Source organism: Medicago sativa, chromosome 4 (assembly GCF_051527215.1).
Source record: "Medicago sativa cultivar Bolivia chromosome 4, Bolivia_mono, whole genome shotgun sequence".
Taxonomy (NCBI): Eukaryota; Viridiplantae; Streptophyta; class Magnoliopsida; order Fabales; family Fabaceae; genus Medicago; species Medicago sativa.
The window spans coordinates 86567889-86591119 of NC_140752.1; the positions used below are offsets into that span (position 1 = coordinate 86567889).

Here is a 23231-nt window from a genome sequence, read left to right on the forward strand (position 1 = left end):
GGGGAAAATAACTAAAGCAAAGAGTTATATATATAAGAGAGGGTAATGAGTAATGAATCTCCTAACCCAACAAAAGGTAATGTTGACCCCAGACAACAACAACAGCAACGACACAGCCGAACTCACAACCTTTTTAAAACATATTGGAAATATTAAAATAATGTAATAATTTTAATTAATTATGGGACACAATAAAATATTTAGGTGTGGTGGCAGAACTGCACAAGTACTTATTTACATAAACAGCCCTAAAGTTGTCGTATATTTGGGTCAAACATTGTTGACCAAGATGCGCATAATCTTTGGTGTGAATGAATGTTAAATTGGCTCCTCTTTTGTACTGCAAAAATGCTTCTCCCCTGTCGACACGCATTTGATTTTGAACACTCTTCTCTTCTTTTCTTTGTCTTTGTTTTTGTCCTTTTATTTTTACCATAAAAAATTTAAGAGAGAGCAATGAATTTGAAGGGTGAAAAAGAAGAGTAAAGTGAATTGTCCTCCATCTACTCTTCTAAATATACTTGAGTTAGTTTCAAAAGCGGTTAAATTTGTTACTTCTCAAAATTCAACTTCACCCCATGTTTCAAACAACGTACGTGATTCATGGGTGCGCGTGAAGCCCACTTCCGGATTATCGTGCGTGCAGACAGTGGCATTGAAGTGGGCAAATAGCGAATCCTGGGCACTCGTTTAAGACCAAAACATAGTTTCAGGGTCAAAACTACGATTCAGCAAACTGGTTCAGTTACACTAGTTTGTTTGTTTTCACTTGCGTGTTTTTCTGTTTCAATTGAAATTTTTATATTTGCTTTTTCTACTCTATATTTATCACTCACATCCAATTATGTAAGAAACGTGATGTAGAGAACAAATGTGTAATGAATAGTATATATTTTTCATCTAGAAAACAAACATTGTCACGAAACTGGTGCTGACATACCTAAAATAGAAAAAACAATTGATGACATAACAATGTCTTTTAGCATGAACCTTAAAATGAATCCATAATAGAGCTATATAGTAACTATAGTTGGTGTGTACTTAGTTGATTGAATAAGATTTGAGGTTCAAATCCCGACCACCACAAAAAAATAATTGATTTTTGAATTAAAATTTGAGTTGAAATAAAAGTGATTTATATTTAGATATGTTTATATAAAACGAAAGAATATTCATACATATCAAAAATCAATTTTACACCTCTATAATCAATATATTCTACTAATCTACAATAATTAAAAAGGTTACATAAGTTCCTATAGTTTAACAAGTAGAAGATTTTCCTTCAACTCAGTTTTGTCCACCATAACACCAGTCTTAAAACCCTATAGCAACTCAACTCCCAAAAATGGACATCAAATATGCATCTTAATAGTTAATACCTTGTAACATCCAAATCTCGTTAAAATGAAAATGGACATCAAATATGCATCTTAATAGTCAATACCTTGTAAAACTTATTTAGTTGGTCAAACTAAATAATTTTCATTCACATCCCCCAACCTCAAATTCTATAGCTCAAATTTAACGTGCAAATTTTGACTAGCTAATGATGCATGACAAATAATTGTTGAACGAGCTAATACGTCCAACCCCCTTATTTCGTTACCTTTACCTATTTTTTTCTGCATCATGCAGAATTTCTAGTATCCCAAGCAAAATTATAATTTCATAGCCTACTCCATCAAATATTCTTATCGATAAAAAAACTTTAAGTAAGTTCAGGAACATACTTCATATCTTGTAAAAAGAACTCGTGGTCATCAAACATCGTAAGATAAATTGAAACCCATATGCTGAACCTTACAAGATTCTCCCTCTCTAAGCTGAACAACTCTTCATTCATAAAGATCCAAAGTCTCAAAGTATTCCTTTAATGAACACATGTGATAAGAGCATCTAGACAATCAAGTCTTCCAAATTTTCTCCTTCTTCAAGTCTTTAAGCATGATTAGATCTTTGGTCATAATCGCCTATTGGCCCTTTTGCACGAACGAGTGAATCTTTGAAATGCCCAAAAACATTTGGAAAATGAACTCATCAGTAGTAAAGCTTTATCCTTTGTCATCAAGCTTCACTTCAATATTATGAAAATCATCAATGATTTTGTTGAGTTCTCAAAAAAAAAAAAAATTCACTATTGTTTTTGCCTTTAGCATCTTACATGAATAAATTTATTATTTCAAAGATAATCGATGCGTTGATGACTTGGACTTGGTCATGTATAACGATTTTAGCTTGGTCCCATCGTTGCCACGATTTTCTACATTAGTGCCTTCAACAATTTTTCTCCGAAGTACAAGATAATGAAATTTCTTATCTTATTTATCAACTCAATTATCTCTTAATATATTAGAGTGACCGGTATCAACGTCTCACCCTTCATCGCATCTACACAGTTCAGTTGAATTAAGATCGCTTCAACCTTTACTTTCCATAACTCGAAATCATTGTTTCTAAAAGAAATTTGATATCCATATTTAGTACCCATGATACACACTTGAAAGATTTGTTCTCTACCCCGTAAACAACGCCACTTGTTGTGAATTTAACAAAAAATTTTGGAGCAAATAACATTGACAACAAAACTAAAAAGTTCAAGCTAATAACAATTCAACACAATCAAACTGAATGCAATGATAAATAACATAGAGAGAGAGAGAGAGAGAGAGAGAGAGAGAGATAGATAGATAGAGAGTTAGAGTTAGAGAGAGACCAAGATAGTTAACTAGTTCAATAACACTCGAGGCTGACAATGACGAGGAATGATTGTCGGTGCACGAGGCATGACAAGGGGCGACTCCTGACAGCTTACAGTAAAAAATAAAGAACCGTTTCACATCGAAAAGAGAGAGATCCTGAGGTCGTGCATGTATGAGATTGCATGGTTGAAGGAAGGCTTATAAGAATTGTTTGGTACTACCTATAAAAATAAGATGCATCTCCTTTTTGGTAGCTCATTCCATAAGAACTTCACTGTTAATTGACTTGAAGCAATTTTGAGATGGATAGCCTTGTGGGAAGTTTACCGATAAGCGTGCGAATGAGAACAAAACACATTGAAAATACATGTGTTGTTTGTGGGGTTAGTGGGCAATAGTTAAAGTCATCTTGATGTGATGAATGGTATCAAGGCAGACTTCTCATGGTACAATGTGGTTCGGGGACGAACCAAGCAAAAGTTGTTGCGCATGTAACGCCTGAGGCTTACGAGGGCGGGGATTGATCACTGGCGTACAAGGCATGACAATGGACGACTCCTCACAAGTTCTAGGCAAAAAGAAGGAACCGTATTCACATTGGAATTAGAGGGATCATGAGGTCGTGCATGTGTAAAGCTGAATGATTAAAGGAAAATTTATAAGAATTATTTGGTACTACCTTTACCAGAAAGATGCATCTTCTTTTTGGTAGGTTATTCCATAAGATATCCATAGTTAAATGTGCTTGCCTTGGAGCAAGTCTAGTAAGGATGGCCTTCTGGGAAGTTTTCAAGAAATCATGCGAGTGAAGACAAAACACATTGAAAAGACTCATGTTGGTTTGTAGGATCAGTCGACAATACTTAAAAGTCGTATGAGATGTTATAAGTTTGGCCCATATTGACATGTGTTTATGGGAGAGCAATTCTCTGACTCACTATCAACGAGTCATTAAAAGAGATATAAAAAGGTTGCAAAAAAATTAACTTCTAATGTTCATCATGAACGATCCTTGATTTCTACCATTTATCTTTCTCTTAAAGGAATTATAAAATTGACCAAGAAATTATTTTCTCACCAAGAGAAATTAATAATTTATCTGCTTTCCTCTCAACCCCTCAATCATTTTTACTCAACGTGTCTCACTAGAATTTTTTTGAATTCTTTCCCTATTGATTCACAACTACAATAGGTGTTTACAATGTATATTCTCATCATGAAAATTATACTTGGGTCCTGTCTAACTATCCACGTCACAACTGCCCAACCGTCCTCCACGTGGCGGGATACCCATCATCCACCAGACCCACAAGGACTTAAGGCTAGCCATATGGGCGCACTACAAGAAAATCTGTCATTACCCACGAACAGTTACCCGCGGCCGTAAGGCCGTGGGTAATTTTTTAGAGTAGTGACGGATTACCCACGGCTAAACCGTCTGTAAGGTTAATATCTCAATGTGAATTTTTTGAAATTGCTACCCACGGCTTAGCCATCAATAATTATAGACGGCTTTTTATCGTCAATAGTTACCCATGTTCTAACCCTCTTTATGATACATTTATTTATATTAATTCATTTTCATATTGGCAACAATATATTTGTTTTATTTATAAAAAAAACAATATATTTGTTTGTGATTTTGGCTCCAAACTTTTTCCCCAATCCCAAAATTTCAAAGATTTGGCTCCAAAAAATGTGCCAAAACACATATTCACAAACAAATAAAACAAAACGTAAACAAAAAACATAAAACAAAACGTATCTCACTGTAGAACTCACTGTAGAACGGTTACGACTCTTCTCTCTCGTCCGTGAAATCTCCTCACCCGGCTCACTCTCTTCTTCGATCGTCCACCAGCTCCATCTCTCTCTCTCTCTCTCTCTCTCTCTCTCTCTCTCTCTCTCTCTCTCTCTCTGTGTGTGTGTGTTCGATTTTGGGATTCTCGTGAGAAAGGGTTCTCGTCAGAAGAGGGGTTGTTGTGAGGAAGGGGATTCTCCAATTTCAATTTTGGTAAGTCTTCTCTCCTTCTTCATCGTTTATTAAAGATTCGTATTTCATACATGTATCGTTAATTTCAATATTGACACTGTTGACAGAACAAGAACAGTTATCGCTTTCTCTCTCGTGATCCACCTTCTTGCTCGTGATCCACCGATTTTGGTAAGTACTCTCACTCTCATCATCTCTAGTTACAAAATACGTATTCAATACATGTATATTTGTGGTTATTAGGGTTTAGATTTTAATTTGATTGTGTTTTTCAATTGACTGTGATTGTGCTTATTGTGGTTCAAATTGTTCGATGTGATTGTCACTGATTCAAATTGTTCAATGTTTGTGGCTGATTCAAATCATTAGTTCAATGTTAAGTTTATTCAAATTGTTCTTGCATTTAAGTCATTAAATATGGTTAAATTTTTTTTGTATAAGTTGTTTCAACACTTGTCTATAAGTTGTTGGAACCCTCGGGAGTGTCTAATGAGATAGGGATTGGAGTTTTGGTGCTGTTTTAGTGTCTATTGCTACCTGTTTGGCCTTGCTGGTTTGCTGTTTTTGCTGCAGGAATTTTGACAGCAAAGATGTGTCTGTGGCTGTTTTGTTGTGTGCGCTACAGGGGTTGGGGGATTCTGTTCTGTTTTAGTAGGTGTGGTGTTGTTAGTTTTTCCATTTGGGTGGCCCTGTTATGCTCATACGCTAGGGTATTTGTTTGTTTCATAGCACCAACTTTTTTATCTTAAGAAGTTGGCTTTGCTTGCATTAATATATTGGCTATTAAAAAAAACTTTTTCCTTCCAAGGATCTTTTGATGGCCCACCTTTCTTCTGATGGTTTATGTTTACTGAACAGCCTTTTGAAGTAGTAAAGAGATGATGTATGTTAAAAAAAAGTTATCTAATAATCCCTCTCATCCATTTTATATGAAACAAAAGTGTCATTTTTTTTAAAATACACAAAGGTTCATATTGATGGAAGCTAACTCATTCATAACTGAGGTCTGTCTCTTACAATTTTCTTATAAATTAAGTTTGTCATGCTACTTTTGAATTTGTTCTGTCTTTTCTATTTCTATTTCATAAGATGAGCTATATACACTTACTCTATTATTAGCAATTTTTGTTGCTATTTAATGTGATTTAACTGTATATAAAACATGGCAGGAACTAAGTTTGCAAGATCACTTGTATCCACAAAATTCAGGGTTTTAAGAAAGGTGCTTCTTCTGTTGCAATTACTAGCAAAGGCAAGTATAAGTTTAATACCTATGAACCTAAGATAATACACATATAGGCCATGAATCTTCATGGATGAACTGTTTAATGAAACTGTTTCCATTTATGGCCCTGTTTTATATCAACTATGCTTTCATTTCAATGATATTTTTGATATTTTTAATGAACTTAAGACTATACAAAAAATACAAATCATATGAATCAACGAATGCTAGCATATTTTTTCCCTTTTGTTTCCGCCTTTTTCTTTTATTTGAGGCTGTTTGACAGGTGCTGCTGCTGTTTTTATTTTTCTGTACTGTGTTTTGGCCTTTGTTTGTGGGCGTGTTTCTTTAGGTGTGTTGAGTGCCTTGTTTTGTTTTAGGCGTTCTTGGTATTTCTAGTGTTGTAGCCTTTTTGGCCTCTCTATTCCTATAGTCCTTCCCACCTTGCTTTGTGGGATGGCTTTCTAATAATATTTTGATGTTAAAAAAAATATGCTAGCATAAATTTGATATTTTTTAGTCATTGCTCATCTAAAGCTTGTATTTTTTATATTTTTTTTCAGTTTATCTAATGCTAATGTATAACCTGTATATGATGCGAAGACAATGATGCAAATAGTGAAGATAGTGATGCAACCATGAAATCACATAGTGATGATGAAGATAGTGAATCAAAACCTGATTCACCAAAAAACCTATTTTCCAAAAATATTAACTAACTTTTGAAGAAAATTTGGTAACTGATTGTGTATCTTTTTGTGTATGTACATCTACATTTGTGTTCATTTTGTCATTTTGGTTTTGTCCTTTGTTTGTTGGTTCTTTCTTTGGTTGTGAGCGTGTTTCATACTCAATTGCTTATTATTCTCTCTGTGACAAACAACACAAGATAATGGTTGTAATGGAATCAATCTGAACTCACATAGAATTTCTCTAGTACAAACCATTCAGAGATCTCACTCACATTTTCACCTTTCAACAGTAAAGGAACATGTACACCATACATTAATTAATGTTCTAAAATACCATCTGTTTTAAAGTTAGCATATATTTTTTGTTGTTTCTCATTATCAACTATATTATTTTATGTTTTTTGGACAGATCATGGCTCCTAAAGAAAACTGCAAGAAGTTCAAAGGTTCACAGATGAAAAAGCGGATGATTATGCCACATAAATTGAAACAAGCTACTAAGCATCTACATTCATCTGCTGCAAAGTCGCCTTTCAGTGATGACGCTACAACACCATGGCAGCGAGATGCAGATCAGCTGAATGACGGGGAGCGAGATGTCGAGCAGCTGGATGCAGGGCATATGGATGCAGGGCAGTCAGATACAGGGCAGTTGGATCCAAGGGTGTAACTAGATGCAATACCCTCATCTTCCCCTACCATTGATCCTTCCCCATCAGCACAGGGGTCACGGCAGACACCAGATCCGAACAATCAATCAAGTTCAGTGCATGCACACAGCAATGATGATAGGACACAACTATCAAGACACACTAATCATGATCCTGATAAAGCACCTGAAGGAAGACCATATATTTTTCCAGATGGGAAAGGGTACGTAATTAATTATTGTTAACTTATCAATTATTTGATTATGTGTATATAAGGTATTTTAGTATTTTGTTTATAACTTGTTTGTAGGTGGAACCCGTGTAGGGTGGCTTCGAAGGCCCTAACCTCAGTGATTCGATCTCAGTTTCACAGTGCATGGTCTAGATGGGGAGAGATCCCACCTAAGAGGGTGGAGCGCATGTTCTTAAAACTTGGAGTAAGTTTGTCACTTTTATTAGCCATTCAAAGTCGTGTAAATTTTTCACTTTGCTTAGCTATTCAAAGTTGTGTGAAGTTTTTCACTTTTATGTTTTTTTTTTGTTTGTGTTGGTTCTTATTGCAGAAAAAAGTTGCATGGCGGCGTGAGGATGAGTTTGAGCTTAAGATGATCTTCAAGAGCAAGGGATCAAAGCGCCTTTCTGAGATGTTAATGGAGGCAAGGAACAAGAATGAACGCCCATCTTGGATTGGTCCGCGTTCTTGGAAAGGACTTGAAAAGAAATGGCAATCTACAGATTATAAGGTGAAATCTGCCTGAAATAAGAATAATCGTGCTTCTGCCAAGGGTGGATCCGTCCATACAGGTGGATCCATATCCACAAATGAGTATTCATACGAATGGTATGTTTTTTTTTATGTTAAACACTTGATCTCTTAAAATTCAATTTGTAGGTTCAATATTTAATGTTTCTAACATTCATAAGTAATTTTTTATCATGTATAAGCGTCAAGAGATGGGTAGAGAGCCCACAGTTGATGAGGTCTTCTTATGGACTCATACGAAGAAGGAGGACAGATCTTTATGGGTGGACGAAAGATCCAAGAGGACATATGTAAGTGTCTATTGATGTTCAGTAGATGTAGTTTTTATTTTGGTGTTGCTGTTTTTGGGTGAAGCCACAACTCATAATCACATGTTTTGTAGTGTCCATAATATTCACAACTAGTACTATTTTGTGCTTGTTGCTTGGGATGATTTCAGATATATGTATAATATAGCTTATCGGTTTTATTGGTGCAAAAATTCACTAGTTGTTTCTTAATAAGAAATGAGAGAAAAATAGAGACAAAAAATACATAGGAAAAAGGGCTAAATGTGATCTTGTGCATCTCTCAGCGAATTTCTACTTGCTATGTTTATTGTAGAAGTGTGGGAAACAACAATTACTGATTGAACAGTAGATCGGCAATATTTATTACATATTAGTGAACTAAGTTATTGAAGGCTATATACCTACTGCAGTATGATGGAAAGTTATTGAAGGTTATATACCTACTGCAGTATGTATGCTTCAGTCATCATATAAAAATGTGTATGTTATATACTTTTGATTGCTAAGTAATTTCATATATCGTGTGACAACTTAAATGTAATATGTATGTTATATTGTTCTGTTGAGCAGGAAACATATAAGGAGAAGATGAAGAAGGCATCTGATAATGGCACCAAGGAGGTTGATCCTACAACTCAATTGAACTTATGGGCTGAATCAGCTGGGGGAAAGACTCGGGGACGTCTTTATGGTACAGGTGATATGGCAAAGCACTACAAGCTAGGTGTATCCTCCCTGACCCAACAGTCACATGTTTCTCCATATAGTAGCCAAGTTTCTGTCGGGAAGCAATTGAAGAGAGGGCAAATGCAGCAGAGGATGATGCTCGAGTTGCACGTGAGGAATGTCTCAAGGCTAATAAGCGTACACAGGATTTGGAGAGACAACTAAAGGAATTGGCTGAAAGTGTTGCTTCAATCAAAGGTGGCCGACAACGTCGCCATCCAGACTATGATGATGACTCTGACACTGATGCTGACTCTGTTGACAGCGTAGAGGATTGAATTATGCTTTAGTATTACTTTGACATCCACACTATGTTTTATTGAAGACTTGTTTTATCTTTTGTTTAACTTCATGTCAAACTGATTGCTATATTAATGTTTATTTCATTCTGAGAATTATGGATTGATAATGATTAAGACTTGTTTATGTTAAAATCCATTGTAGTTATGAAAGTTATTAAATTTTGATTTTATTTTAGCTTTTGTTGATTACATAAAGGCCAATGTGATATCTCTCTCTCTGTGTGTGTGGTTCTAAAAATATAGCAATCTAGAAGGCTATATATGAAACAAAAGAACCATCAATTGAATAGGGAAAAAATATTACATTACTGAAGGCTTAGCCGTGGGTATTAATGATTGAAGCTCAAAGCATACAAAAGAATTATCGACGGCTTATGTAATATTACTGACGGCCAAGCCGTGGGTAATATTACTGATGGTTAAGCCGTGGGTAATGTTACATACGGCTAAGCCGTGGGTAATGCTACCGACGGCTAAGCCATGGGTAATATATGACCAAAAATTTATTGTTGAAACCACGATTCCCACAAATTATCCATGGTGTGGCCGACGGTAGATACAGAGGGCTTACATGGCCGTGGGTAACGTTACAGAAGAGGCATTTTCCCACGGCCTCGGAACCCTCGGTAAGCTGTGGGTAATTAAGATTACCCACGGCTTTTTGCCCCTATAGACGGATTTTGTCCCTGGGTAATAAGAGATTTTCTTGTAGTGGCGATCTCTCAGCCTATTAACCCAGGGTCTTAGGGCCTAAATCTCCTCTGACTTCGGTAAAGCATATCGTTTATAGGGTTGAAACTATTGTGCTTCAAGTAAGTACAAATATTTAGTTGAAACAAAAAAAATATTATATTAAATGGAAAAGCGACTTACATTTGATATCTAATGGACCATATCAAGTTGTTATTTTGGTTAGGGGTGTACATCGGTTGGGTCAACCCAAAAAATGCGTCAAACCCATTCAAAAAAGCCAAAAAAAGGGTTGGGTTGGGTGATTGGGTGGATATGGTTTTAGAAAATGAAAAACCCATAAAAAATAACGGGTTTTGGGTAAAATAAGAGCCAGAACCAATAAACCAACTTAACCAATAATATCCATATTTTTATTTTCATATTCATAGGAAGTAGAATAACAAAGATTTTGATCATAAATCAAGTCTAATCTCTAAAATTGACACAACACATGCTTTGTATTGAAAATCAAAACATGTTAAGAGATACAAATTATGATGTTGCATTTTATAGTTAATTTGATGTTAAAGAAATTTTACGTCATCTAATTTTAGTTTGTTGCAAGTATTTTACAATAAAATTTATTATTTAATATTAAAATTTATTATTTTACGACGCTAAAATATAACAAAAATAGGGTACACAATTTCTTTAAGAAAATAAAAAGTTGAGCAATTTTTATAAAAAAAAATATGAGGACTCGTCATTTAGTCAATTAATATTAACAAAAAAAAATCGAAAAATAATTTGGTTAGTCCACTATCCAACCCAAACCAGACCAAAAATTAGTAAGTTTACCCAAACCCACCCATTAATATAACGAATAGATATTTTATCTCACCCAAACCGAAATACCTCATATGTTTCAGGTTTTAGGTTTGGTCAAACCCAACCCAACCTAACCCACGTACACCCTTATTTTAGTCTTGATTTATACTTTATAGAGAGGAAAGGATGTAACAAATTTGCTTTTCAAATAGGTGTGGCCTTGTTCAATTTCTTGAATTTGAAATGTGTTAAAAGTATCTATTTGTAACAAGTTTTGTATACTCATCGTACTTTCATAAATAAATTTAGTTTTAAAAAGTTTGTATAAGTGATATACGGTCACGATTTTCTTTTTCAGTTACATGCATGTACGGTCACGGTTTGGTGGCTGCTACGTAATGTGAGTGTGTTCTTTTTGTGTTAAAGAAGATATGTATCTTATCCGCATTTTATCGAATCTGTCCCTTTTTATTTCCTTCTCTTTTTCTCGTTTCTGTTTTTGTCTTTCCTACTATGAAGAAAATGTTACCTATATTCTTCCTTTTCCTTTCAGTTTTTTTCTTATAAGCAAATATATTTATGTTACACGCATCATACGAGATACTCCAGCTCTTATATAATTACACTATTTATATTTGGCAAGAGAAATTCAAAGGAAAGAAAGTTATGATGATAATATACATAAATTTCAATTAAATATAAAATTCCTTTTATTTTATTGCAATGAAAATATCTCTTATTAAAGAATGATAAAATGGGAAGTTTGAAATGGAAATCGAGTGATGGATATTGGTACTATTGATTACCACAAGTGCCTAATCAATATAACTTGTTTGTTGGGAGAGATAGCAATATTGAAAAGGTAAGCTAAGGCTGCAATACAAGTAAAGTCAAAATCCAAAGAGTATGCAATTGCAAAATTGCATACTCTACCTTTTACACTCTTTCTCCTAAATTTTGAAACAGAATCTGAATTGCTAGTTAAGGAGAGTATTACGTAGGACCCATTTTTTGTTGGGAGGTTTCTGGACAGATAAGTTGTTCCCTATCAGTGATGCACGGCACTTGTCTAAATATGCCACGTGGAATCATTTTATTATATGGTGTCACTAGTCTCACATGCCACGCAAGACAAAAATTTTAAGACGAGTATGTGCTAAGTGTCGCAAACACCATGCTCAGTTTCCTTTGTTCCATCCCTTTGTTGTTATTTTTTTCTTTCTTAAATTCAAATTAAAGATAAAAACGTATGCTATAATATTAGTATATTACAGCTGCTATTGCTTTTATGTGTGACTATAGTACATTTTTCCATCTCAGGTAAGGAAGGAATTACAGTTTGCATTCTTGTTTGAGACGCATTGCACTTTTTCTTTTGGATTAAAGCAAAATTTACTGAGGTAGGATGGACAAGGAATATTTTCATAACAAAATATAGTTTGAGAGTCCCATTAATGAAATTCATATGGGAGAAAAGCTAGGTTGAAGCACCAATTTCAATCTATAATCTTTCACTTCTCAACATTGAACCTTATTTTTCACAAAAATAATTTTAATTGAATAGAAAGAAGTAAAAGATTAATATTTCTCTCTCTTAATAATTAAAAAATGCTAGTAACAAATATCAATAAAACATTTTTATAAAATATAAAACGATAATCTTTACATATAAAAGTGTGTAACTATAATACCGTGAGTTTCACTCAGTTGGTAGGGATATTGCAAATTATATGTAGCTGTCGGAATTCGAACCCCAAACACCACATTTCTGCACATTTAAATGTGTGAGTTTTAACCATTAAACTAGAAAAAAAAATGTCTAACTATAACTTTGGTTAATGTTCTTTAAACAACGTCCTTAAACATTCGTTATCATAAATTTATCCATTATTGACAAATTTAATAAAAGTTAGTTGTCGTGATTTTTGGTTAGTGAGATCTTACATACTACTCCTATATACGAATAATTTGATAAGGATAGCCATCAAAATAGCGACTTAATGGGGTTATTTTGGGCACACCAATATGTGGCTGATGAACCTTTTATCTGTTGAGGTTGAAAGAGAAATCACGGGCAATAGTGTGGATTTGGTTTGGTCACGATTTTCTGGGTGCAAAAGGATAACCCTTTCATCCGAAATAGATTTTCTATATAGGTAGGGTTGACTACGTGCCACTATAATTGCCATTCATGATGGAGGCGCACACATTTTGCCATGCATGCACATACTTTTCAAATTCTATTGTTTTGTCCCCCCCACATATTTTTATACTTAATTAATAAATAATATTTTTATTTTTCATTAAGAATTTATTTCTGATACAATAATTCTGTGGTAAATATTTAGGACAATTAACAAAACATAAAATTATTGTGTTGAAAAGTTTAGGGTTTAACATTTTAGAAGTTTAAAATCGTAATTTTCAATACAAAATTACTATCTTGTATTGGAAAGCATTTGACTCTTCAATCTATTAACAAAATTAAATAGTTTCGGATTCGCTATAGAACCGTGTTTTAGTGATTTATTGATTTGTTTTTTTTAGATGTGGTGACAAATACGAGCTAAAACTAACATACACTATTACGAAGTTTCAGATTTGAATTTAAACGAAGGTGTTTCAACCTTGTGATATCGATATTGTAAGTTGAGTTAATTTTTAGAGACAATTTATAAATTTATTTCATGGTTGATTATATAGTACTATATTAAAAAATATCTAGCAGCGGAAATTAAAGACAGAAAAATTAAAATTGGTTGCTAATTCTTTTGTCTCTAATACTTAACAACAAAAATGTAGAGATATTTTATTTTTTTCCGTCCCTTTTTAGATTTTGGCAGTGGAAAATGCTACTTTTCAAGAAAAAAAGCTTCAAGAATTTTTCAAGAAATAGTTGGCAAATTTTAATTGGATGATTTATTTGTCCACTTCCTATTTTTCAGCCACACCTCCTTGAATTGTGGCAAATAGTGCATTGTGATTGACTATTCTTTATTCTTGAAGAATTCTTGATGTTATTTTTCTAGAAATATAGCATTGCTCGTAGTACTTTGATAGAAGAATTATGTGTACCATCATTTTTAATCAATAAAAATATCAACAACATAGTTGTGTCTCATTAAAAGTAGAAGTTTACAGTTATCTTTAGTTCTCGGTGTAGTCGGTTTAACAAAACTAAAAAAAGAAACATGAGTTAAGTTTTGAGACACTCGTAATATTTCTCTCTTATTTTTGTAATCGGTATCAATTAGGGTCACTGCCTCACTCATTAAGAGGAAGTATCGTGGGATTTTACTTCAAGTAAGTGTAGTGAGGTTAAAATTTCAAGTGAATTTTAAGTGTTTTTTTTTTTGAAGGTAGTGAATTTTAAGTGTTGATCTTAGATACACCATCCGGTCACTATTATAAGCAAAAAACAATTTTGTAGGTTCATTCATTTAATGATGTATAGACCACATACATCATTAAATGAATGAATCCAAAATGTTGATTTTTGCTTATAATAGTGACCGGAGGGTGTACCTACCAAAATGATATACAATACAATTTGCCAATTGCCCTATTTAATTAATTTGAGTTATGATTGCGTCCACGAATGCGGATGAGAATTGCAATTTGAGAGGAGGTTAGGATATTTTTTGAGTATGTGTATTGAATGTGACCATATGGTTGACGTACAAATATGTCAATCTCTTTCCTCATTCCGTACGCTGATCGATTCATTAAGAAATTTAAAAAAGATTAAACCAACCAAGTGAAGCAACAAAGATCACTTCATTTTTAAACCACTTCACGGTGCATGCCTTCGTTCGTATATATCTCAATATCACTAATGAAGTGATCAAGAGTTTGAAGTTTGAACTAGATCACAAATGCAGATGATGTTGCTTAAAGCATTTGCCAAATGCCACTTGTTCTCGTTAGGGACCCTCGTGACTGGTGCGAGCATGTGCACGTGATGCCTCTAAATGTAAGTTAAACGATAGTTTTGAGTATTTGAGTATTGGCTAAGATACATATTGCTTGTTTAACTAGTATTACATAACTTGTACTATTGATTAGTGTCATCACGTTTCTTTTTTAAAAGAAAATCCTACCATCACTTCAAACTTGTAACTCTATCGATCTTTGAAACGTTAGTTTTTCGCTTCCGGTTTTGAATAAAATTCTCTTGTTTGATTATAATAAAAAAAAAGAATTAAATAAAGGGATTGGGAGTGGGACAGATTAATTGGACAAAAAAAAATCTTAGTATTTGTTAATTATTTTGTTTGATATAAAAAAATACGCAATGATATGAAATTGATCATTGTCATCTCCTCTTTCATTTTAAAGGCGATAAGATGTTTTGTTTTGGATAAGTGGGCAACATGTTGATTTATGATAGAATATTATGTCATAATTTGATCCATGTAGCCGACTTCATTTAATAGGATAATACTTGGTGGTTGTTGTTGTCGTCCTAGGCAGGCAACATGCATTTATTAATCACTAAATTTATATAGTACAAATATATGATATTAGTTATTTTTTAGCGCTCGTTAAACTTTGATGCATATTCTGACCTAAGTGAGATTTCAGAGTTGAATTCTTATAAACATTTTTTTCATATAAAAAAAAGGATTAAAAGCTATTTTTATTAGTAAAATTTATTGAAGGAACTACAAAGGGGTATTCCAACCCTAGGCAATGAAACCAAATGTTTCAACCTTTTGACATTATTTTCATCAGTGTTCATAGCAGTTCATCAAACAACAGTTATTAACTCCTTCAGTCGAATATGGTTTTATGAAGAATTTTGGCTTATATAATCACCTGATCAATGTATTAGCCATTTTGTATATAGATAATATTTTTAGCTGTTTTAACTAGTGTCCCCGTGACGCTAGTTAAGTTAAATTGAAGAACTATCGCCGTGAGATGTATGAATAACAATTGAGTTGAGTCTACAAGTACAATGATCAATCTGAGCTAGATTAACGCGTGAGGTTGATCACGATTGTCCGTCTACATAGCGTGCAAGCGAAGACTTGTCAGTTCGTCATTGTATTGTAACATTTGTATTCGGGAACCGACCGTTTTACCCGCCATATAAGAAAATCAAAATTTACAGTAGTGTTTTTTTTTCACAGGGTAAAAACTTATTTAATTTCCTCCAATATATACATGCCCGTACGTCAGTGTGTATAACGTACGTATATCATTAATAATGGATAGTATACTTTTACCTACTCAAACGTATTCGTGAGTTTAAATTTGCTTTAGATTGAGATGAGATCAAAAGTACTAAAATTTATTATTACTGGCCGGTACAGCATGTGCTTCTTTTTGGTTTGAAAAGTTGCTGGGATGAGTACGCCACCAGATATTTCAGATTCTACGTATTGGCATTTACTACTTGGCAACCAAAATAGATATTTATTGTTCATTTCTTGTCTTTACTAAAAAGCAACTCATTTTTGGCAGTAAAGTGGTGAAAATATAACAACGTCTAGTCTAGATAATAAATTATGACATTTAATTTTCATTGAGCACTAATATAACAATTAATATACTAATATTTGGCTACCTAAGACAATTTGATAATTTATCTTCCCATTCATTAATAATGGGGTTGAATTGATCAATGGGAGAATCTGAAGTTGGATAAAGCATAGAAAATGGGACTTTCAGTTTTCTTGCCAATTCAGCTGATCAATTCTCACGGCATGACCGTGTAAGGAAGAAGTAAGTTGCTTTATGCCTCCCATTCGTGGGACAAACTATGCTTCAATTTCTACTTTACGTGCATGGTAAGTGAATTAACTAGTCCGTTTGTAGTAACTATACGAACGTACATGCGCAGGCAAATATTAACAAAGAAAAGCACCCCAAAACTAAACAAAATAATACCAATCATAATAAAATGGAACTAATAAAACAAAGGCTTAATAGCAGTTTTCGCCCTTTAACTTTCATGAAGTTGCAATTTTGGCCCTTAAGAAAAAAAACTATAAAACTGTCCCCTAAGGTTTGTAACTGTAGCAGTTTTGGCCCTCCAAGGCCAAAAATAAAAAATAAAAAAAATAACACGTGGCACATCACTTAGGGTGCCACGTCAGCGTAGACCGAGTCAAAATTTGCTTGGGGGCCAAAACTGCCATTGGTGTAAAACTTAGGAGGCGATTTTGTAGTTTTTTTTCTTTTTAGAGGGCCAAAATCACAACTTTAAGAAATTTAGGTGGATAAAACTGCTATTAAACCTAAAACAAATTGAGGTCCGAATAATGAACTGATCATTTGGAATAATCTGCTGGCTTCTACTATAGCATCCAGTGTTCAAAATCATTTATTTTTACTTTCTTGATGTTAGTATTACTCCCAAATCTCATATAATAATATTATTTTTTTATGAGAAAAATGAACTAATACAAAGTATAAGGGGTACTCTAAAGTCTAAACCCTTCAATAAAATTAAGAATGAGACTGCAAGCAGGAAACATGGGTGGCTGCTGCTCCACCAATATGAGAAAACCAAACCCGCACCTTTAGTGTTTCTACAATTGAACAACCCCACACCAATTTTTTTACATATATGGCGTAATGATAAGTGACAAATTTACCTAATTTTCAATGTCATTTATTAACTTGAACTTAATGAAAACATGAGACTTTCCCTATTTTATTGTATATAATTAGTATATAGAGTTTGATACATGAGAATCATAATAATTGCAACTATCATTGTTCTTATAGGTTAAATGGGAAGGAAACATCAAAGAGGACAACCATCAAAGCATTTTAAAGAACAAAACTAATTTTTTCAGAGAAATGATATTTGTACGACCATTTTGTGATAATTTTTCTGACAATTTTCTCTCGCATACTTACATTATGTTTTTAATTTGTCTCTATTGCATTGGTTTTTCGTGACAATACCTAATTTTATTTGTAAAATTATTGTTGTCCCAAATGTTGTCACACAAATAATTGTTCAAATAACACACCTCAAAAAATTATATGCTGTCAAAATGGCAAAGTCCCCAGAAAAATCGCTAAAAGATTTCATAATCGAGAAAAATGGCTAAGCGCTAATAAACGATTTAAGAAAAAGGGAAAATAAAAAAGGGGAAAAAAAAAGGAGAAAATCGCTAAGCGCTAAGATCAATCACTTAGCGGTTTTTTTTTAACAACAAATATTGTTAGAGTAAATTACACTTTCCTCACTTGAAAGTAAAATTTATACTCCCCTCCTCTATAAGATACTTGAATTGCAACCCTCTCCCTTAATAATTAAATATGCACTACACTTTAATTTATTTTAACATATATAAATATTTCATTGATATTTAATAATTCTGAACCACCATTTAAGAAAAATAAATTCATTTTTTTTATAACTTAGATGTCAATGATAATTAAAATTGGCTTTGAAACTATATGTTAATAAAATTGTGAATAAAAAATAGCAAAAAATATGTATTCATATTTTGATCATATTAAATAGGCCCGTAATATTATTTTTTTTCGAAGTGTGTTAGATTATTATATTTTGCTAGATTATTAGAAATATAAAAAAAAATATTGAGGGAGTAAAGTGTAGATTTTAAAATAAGAGGGGAGGGGAATGTAATTCAAGCTTCTAGGGGAGGGGAATGAAATGTTTTCTAATATATGTTTTGAATAAGAGGGGATGGAAGTGTATATTTTAATATAAGTGGGGAGGAGAGTGTAATTTAAACATCTTTGACGGAATGAGAGTGTAATTTACTCATATTATTAATCAAACTTCCCACAAGCATTGACAAAAGCGATATAATACCAAGATTACAAACAAATATTCTACATTACCCTTTAATGAATTGAGGATAATTATCTGTATCAAAGAAAAATTCTCTTTTCTTCATTTTTATTCTTACAATGATCGTTACCATTTTCTTTTAAAAAATATCAAACTTCATCATCTCCTTCATTCAACACGTGATCTACATAGGTATGTGTTGAAGTATAGCTGATATATACAAGCAGACACATATGTACATATAGTACATTGGGGGCAATTTCCCCCACTACTTTTTCTACTTTACTTGTTAAATCTTTGGTGTTTTAGTTGTTGCCCCCTCTTAAAAAAATATATTGTCCCCATTAAATGAAAATTTATACTATAAAAAGAGTTTTTTTTTCATGAATTTTATCAAATCAAATGTGTAAATGCATTTGAGATGAAATTTTAAATGATTTTTACCATACTTTTTAAATATAAAGACACGTAAATAATAATTTTAATTTGTAGATGTTAATGAGTCTTTAATTTTTCCAATATATAACAGTATAGTGTTTATAATGTCAAATATTTTGCTCAATGATAATAATGTTATTATTTTATCACTTTTGCATTGCTAAAAAAAATTTGTATAAATATTTTTCATATAAAATCTTGCCCTCGCAAGTCAAAATTTTTGGATCCGTCACTGTATACAAGACACTGAAGAAGGCAATGTGTTAAGACATATTTTACATGAGCAATTTGATGTATGTTATGGTCTACATATGTATGTGTTGAAGTATAGTTCAATCCATAGTTGCCATGTCAACAACTGAAGCTGAGTATATGGCAGCAACTGAAGCTGACAAAGATGCCTTAAGGCTTACATGTTTGGTGAGAGAATTGGGTGTTGAGCAAGATGGAGTTCAGTTGCATTTTGATAGTCAGAGTGTAATTTATTTGGCAAATAATCAGGTGTATCATACAAGGACCGATCATATTGATGTGAAGTTTCACAACATCAGATACTTACTTGCATTTGAACCTATATTACTTGAAAATGTTCACACTTCAGAGAATGCAGCTGATATGTTGTCCAAAACAGTTATTAGTGACAAGTTCAAGTATTATCTGGACTTGTTGCATGTTTCTCGGTGTTAAGCAGAAGGGAGTACCCCCAGTTGCTAGGATGTGATCGTCATGCAGGAAGCTTCATAAATGTTTGATATTCGCTAAGGTGGAGATTGTTGAAGTATGACTCATATATACAAGACACTGAAGAAAGGCAAGTTACGGTTCAAGGATAATGTTGTAAACCAAATCATAGTAGTAGTACTATATATATTGCTTGTAACACTGAACCCCTAATTCATCACAATAATAAAAATAGAACTACTGTAGCTCTATATTCACATAGGTAGGCACAATTGGCCGAACTTCGTTATAAATATCATGTGTTCATTGTCTTTATTTTTCATTCTCTTATTTCATCTTTTGTTACTAATTGTTGTTGTGACAGTATGATCAAAGAGATGCATGGTTGATATATAGGAAAAAACTCAAACACAATAAAAACAATTTTTGTAGCACAAAAATTAAAGCGGCTAATTCATAAACTTTAACGATTGATAAGAAATTTAGTCCTTTTGGTCCAAACCAAAGAAAAAGATAATTAGTCCCTTTTAGAGATGCAAATAAGATGTTCATGCAAAATGAACCTAGCTAGTCATAATGTTCCCGCAATATTTACGCTTTTTTCTTTATAAAGCGACAAGCAATATTGTTTGACTGTTTGAGCCAGTTCTCTTGAGCCACGTAGAAACATACTAACCTTTGAATTTGGATCTTATAAATTTTGCGATTGAAGCGAGCTATATATAGCAACACTATTTCTCATATCTTTGAGAAAAATTAGCAGAACAAATTATAGATAAGGTTAAGATGGCGAGTGAGTGGAAGACAATAATTGCAATATCCAAACCTCATCACCAGCCAGACCAGTCCATTAATTTTTGGTAGTGGGAGGGAATATTCATGTAGGTATAGCTATACTAGGTTGCAAGTTGCAACACATTTCTTCAACTAGGTCAAGAAGAAGGAAAACAAGCAACTTAAATCCAAAATAAAAGACAATTATAATTAACATGTATCACAAGTTTTTTTGACTGAAGCATCATGCATCACCATAGTTGTGTGAATACAACGCACCACTATTTATGCAAGACAATTTTAATACTTAACCTCACAAGTTTCAAAACATGCATATACTACTATATTGGTTTCCTTAACCAGTGTCTTAAGGACACTAGTTAGTATTTTTCTTTAATTTTCGTAAAAAATAATACGCATGTTTAGTATGTATACATGTACATGTTTATCTGGATTTTCTATCCTTGCCCATCTTATGTTTCGGAGAAATTTTGGTTATTATTTTAGGATAGTGAAATTTTTTGTCAAGTCGCGCATATATGTTTCAGTTTCATGCAATGAAAAAAAAAAGTTCCTGTTTAATTATGACAGTTCTTCGCACAGCTGGGGTAAGATAAAGAAAAGTTTCAAATATATAAAAAAATGAATTAAAATGGACTGCACAGTAGACATGACAATAAAGTGGGATTCGATTAGGCAAAGCTGGTTTTAGTGAAAAAAACAAAAGCTAAACTTTCACGTTTTTATACAGGATAAACAGGTTTTATATTAATTAATTGTACTCTCTGAGTAAAATAAATAAGTATGACATTTGCAAAAAATGTTTTGCAACGCATATTCGGTGACTAACCCTACCAAAAATACCGGGATTGGCGTGGTTTTGTAGATGCACTTTGCATAAACTTTGGTTAGTTTTGTTTCCCTTTTTCTATATGAATTTTATTCCTTGATGTTATGTTTGATGGCATGCCATCCTCTAGTTAAATTTAAAGTCAAGATTCATTGAATAAAAAAGGTCCCATGCCTCCAAATTCATGTTGTCATCTCTAATTATCTATCATTTTTCTACGGATTCTAACTGATTTTTATCTTATTATTTACATTTCTATTAATTATATGGGGTTTAACGTCAGTTTCAATTAACAAATTATGAGAGACGGTTACCTGTCACACTAAATTAGTACTATATAAGTACATAAATTTTTGAAAGGTAAAGTACATTAATTTTTAATCTGTTTCTTGTAAATTTTTCTGATACTCTTTCATTTTATGGGTCTAAATAAAAAAGCATGAACCTCTCAAAAGTATAAAAAAGCATGAAGATAAAGCAAAGTTCTCCGGATGATTCTAGAAAAGCTATATTCCCTGTACGTATATATACCATTTCTCTCTTATTCAAAAAGAAAACATCTAGTAAAAAAAAGGTATCTTACTGCCAATCAACAAATTTTTTAGGTGATGTAATTGGATATTATAGGAAAAATATCACTCTATTTTTATAGGAAAAATATAACTCTATTATAGGAAAAATATAACTCTATTTTTATAGGAAAAATATAACTCTATTATAGGAAAAATATAACTCTATTTATTTGAATGGAGTGAAAAAATTGTTCATTCTTAAACTTTGTGACACTATTTTTATAAATTTTAAAAGTTTTGAGAAAAATATAATAAAAATGATAATTTTAAAAGATTTCCGTAAACTTTAAAATTTCTAAAAGTTAAGTGACTAAAATAAAAAAAGTGAGATCAATTACAAAATTTAAGGGACCAAAGTGTAATTTTTTGAAAATTTAAAAAGACCAATTTGCAATCTTTAAAAATTATAGGGATCAATTTACAAAATTTGAAAAATAAATAGGAACTGATGTGTCCATTTCCTAAAACACATGATATAATTTAGTATTCAACCCCTCAACCCCTAATAAACACCCATTAAAAAGAAGTTGTTCCTAAATATACCCCTCTTTTTAATTTCTTAGATGCGTTTATTAAAAAATTTCTAAACATAATCCTAATAACTAATACTACTAATTTTTCATTTAAACATAAAAAGTCAATATTGAATACATTATAAATAAATGACAATTTAGTAATATTCTCAGACAAAATAAACACACTAACTATATTGTAAACATTTCTTAATACGTGTAAACTTTGCAATGAGGACTTACATTTAGAGACATATGAGGACTTCATAATTACAGTAAAATTTGTAGTAGTTTATAAACAACAACACACTTTTATATCCACTCAAACGTCTTTTACAAATGACAAATATGCAAGAGTATATATATGATACATCCATAACAAAGCCACATAAATGAGATGATGTGAACTTGCGGTTGTAAGGACTGCGCACAAGGTTGAGCTCGAACCTATGCCACTCTTGAGGGTAAACAAACCCTTTAACCCCTTAATTAGCAAGCATTCTCCTACACTCTTGAGGGTAAACAAACCCTTTAACCCCTTAATTAGCAAGCATTCTCCTATACCGAAAAGTTTTATATTACTTACAAATTTAGGTTAATAGTAGTTTATAGACAACTCTCGCACTCCTTTAAATGTAGTACTTTTACAAAAGATAAAATCTTAAAAACTCGTTATGATCTAAAACAGATAATACCTCGAAGAGACATTAATGTGATCTTTAGCGATCAAAAACAGAAATATCATGCAAAAATGAAACCAAAGTCACCGCAAATTCAG

The 23231-nt window shown here is 32.6% G+C and overlaps 1 protein-coding gene across 2 annotated transcripts; it reads left to right on the top strand.

Annotated features, from left to right (window-relative positions):
• The first annotated feature begins 4573 nt into the window (after window positions 1-4573).
• Window positions 4574-9436, top strand: LOC146933156 (uncharacterized). Of its 2 annotated transcripts, XM_085704890.1 has the most exons (7): window positions 4802-4866; window positions 5865-5947; window positions 7022-7485; window positions 7573-7699; window positions 7826-8088; window positions 8208-8315; window positions 8886-9436. In XM_085704890.1, exons 6-7 carry the CDS (start codon window positions 8217-8219, stop codon window positions 9204-9206), a joined length of 420 nt encoding a protein of 139 aa, XP_085561016.1. In that variant the 5' UTR covers window positions 4802-4866; window positions 5865-5947; window positions 7022-7485; window positions 7573-7699; window positions 7826-8088; window positions 8208-8216; the 3' UTR covers window positions 9207-9436. The 2 variants fall into 2 exon arrangements, with proteins under 2 accessions (XP_085561017.1, XP_085561016.1); XM_085704891.1 differs by lacking the exons at window positions 4802-4866; window positions 5865-5947 and adding an exon at window positions 4574-4716.
• Window positions 9437-23231: the final 13795 nt, after the last annotated feature.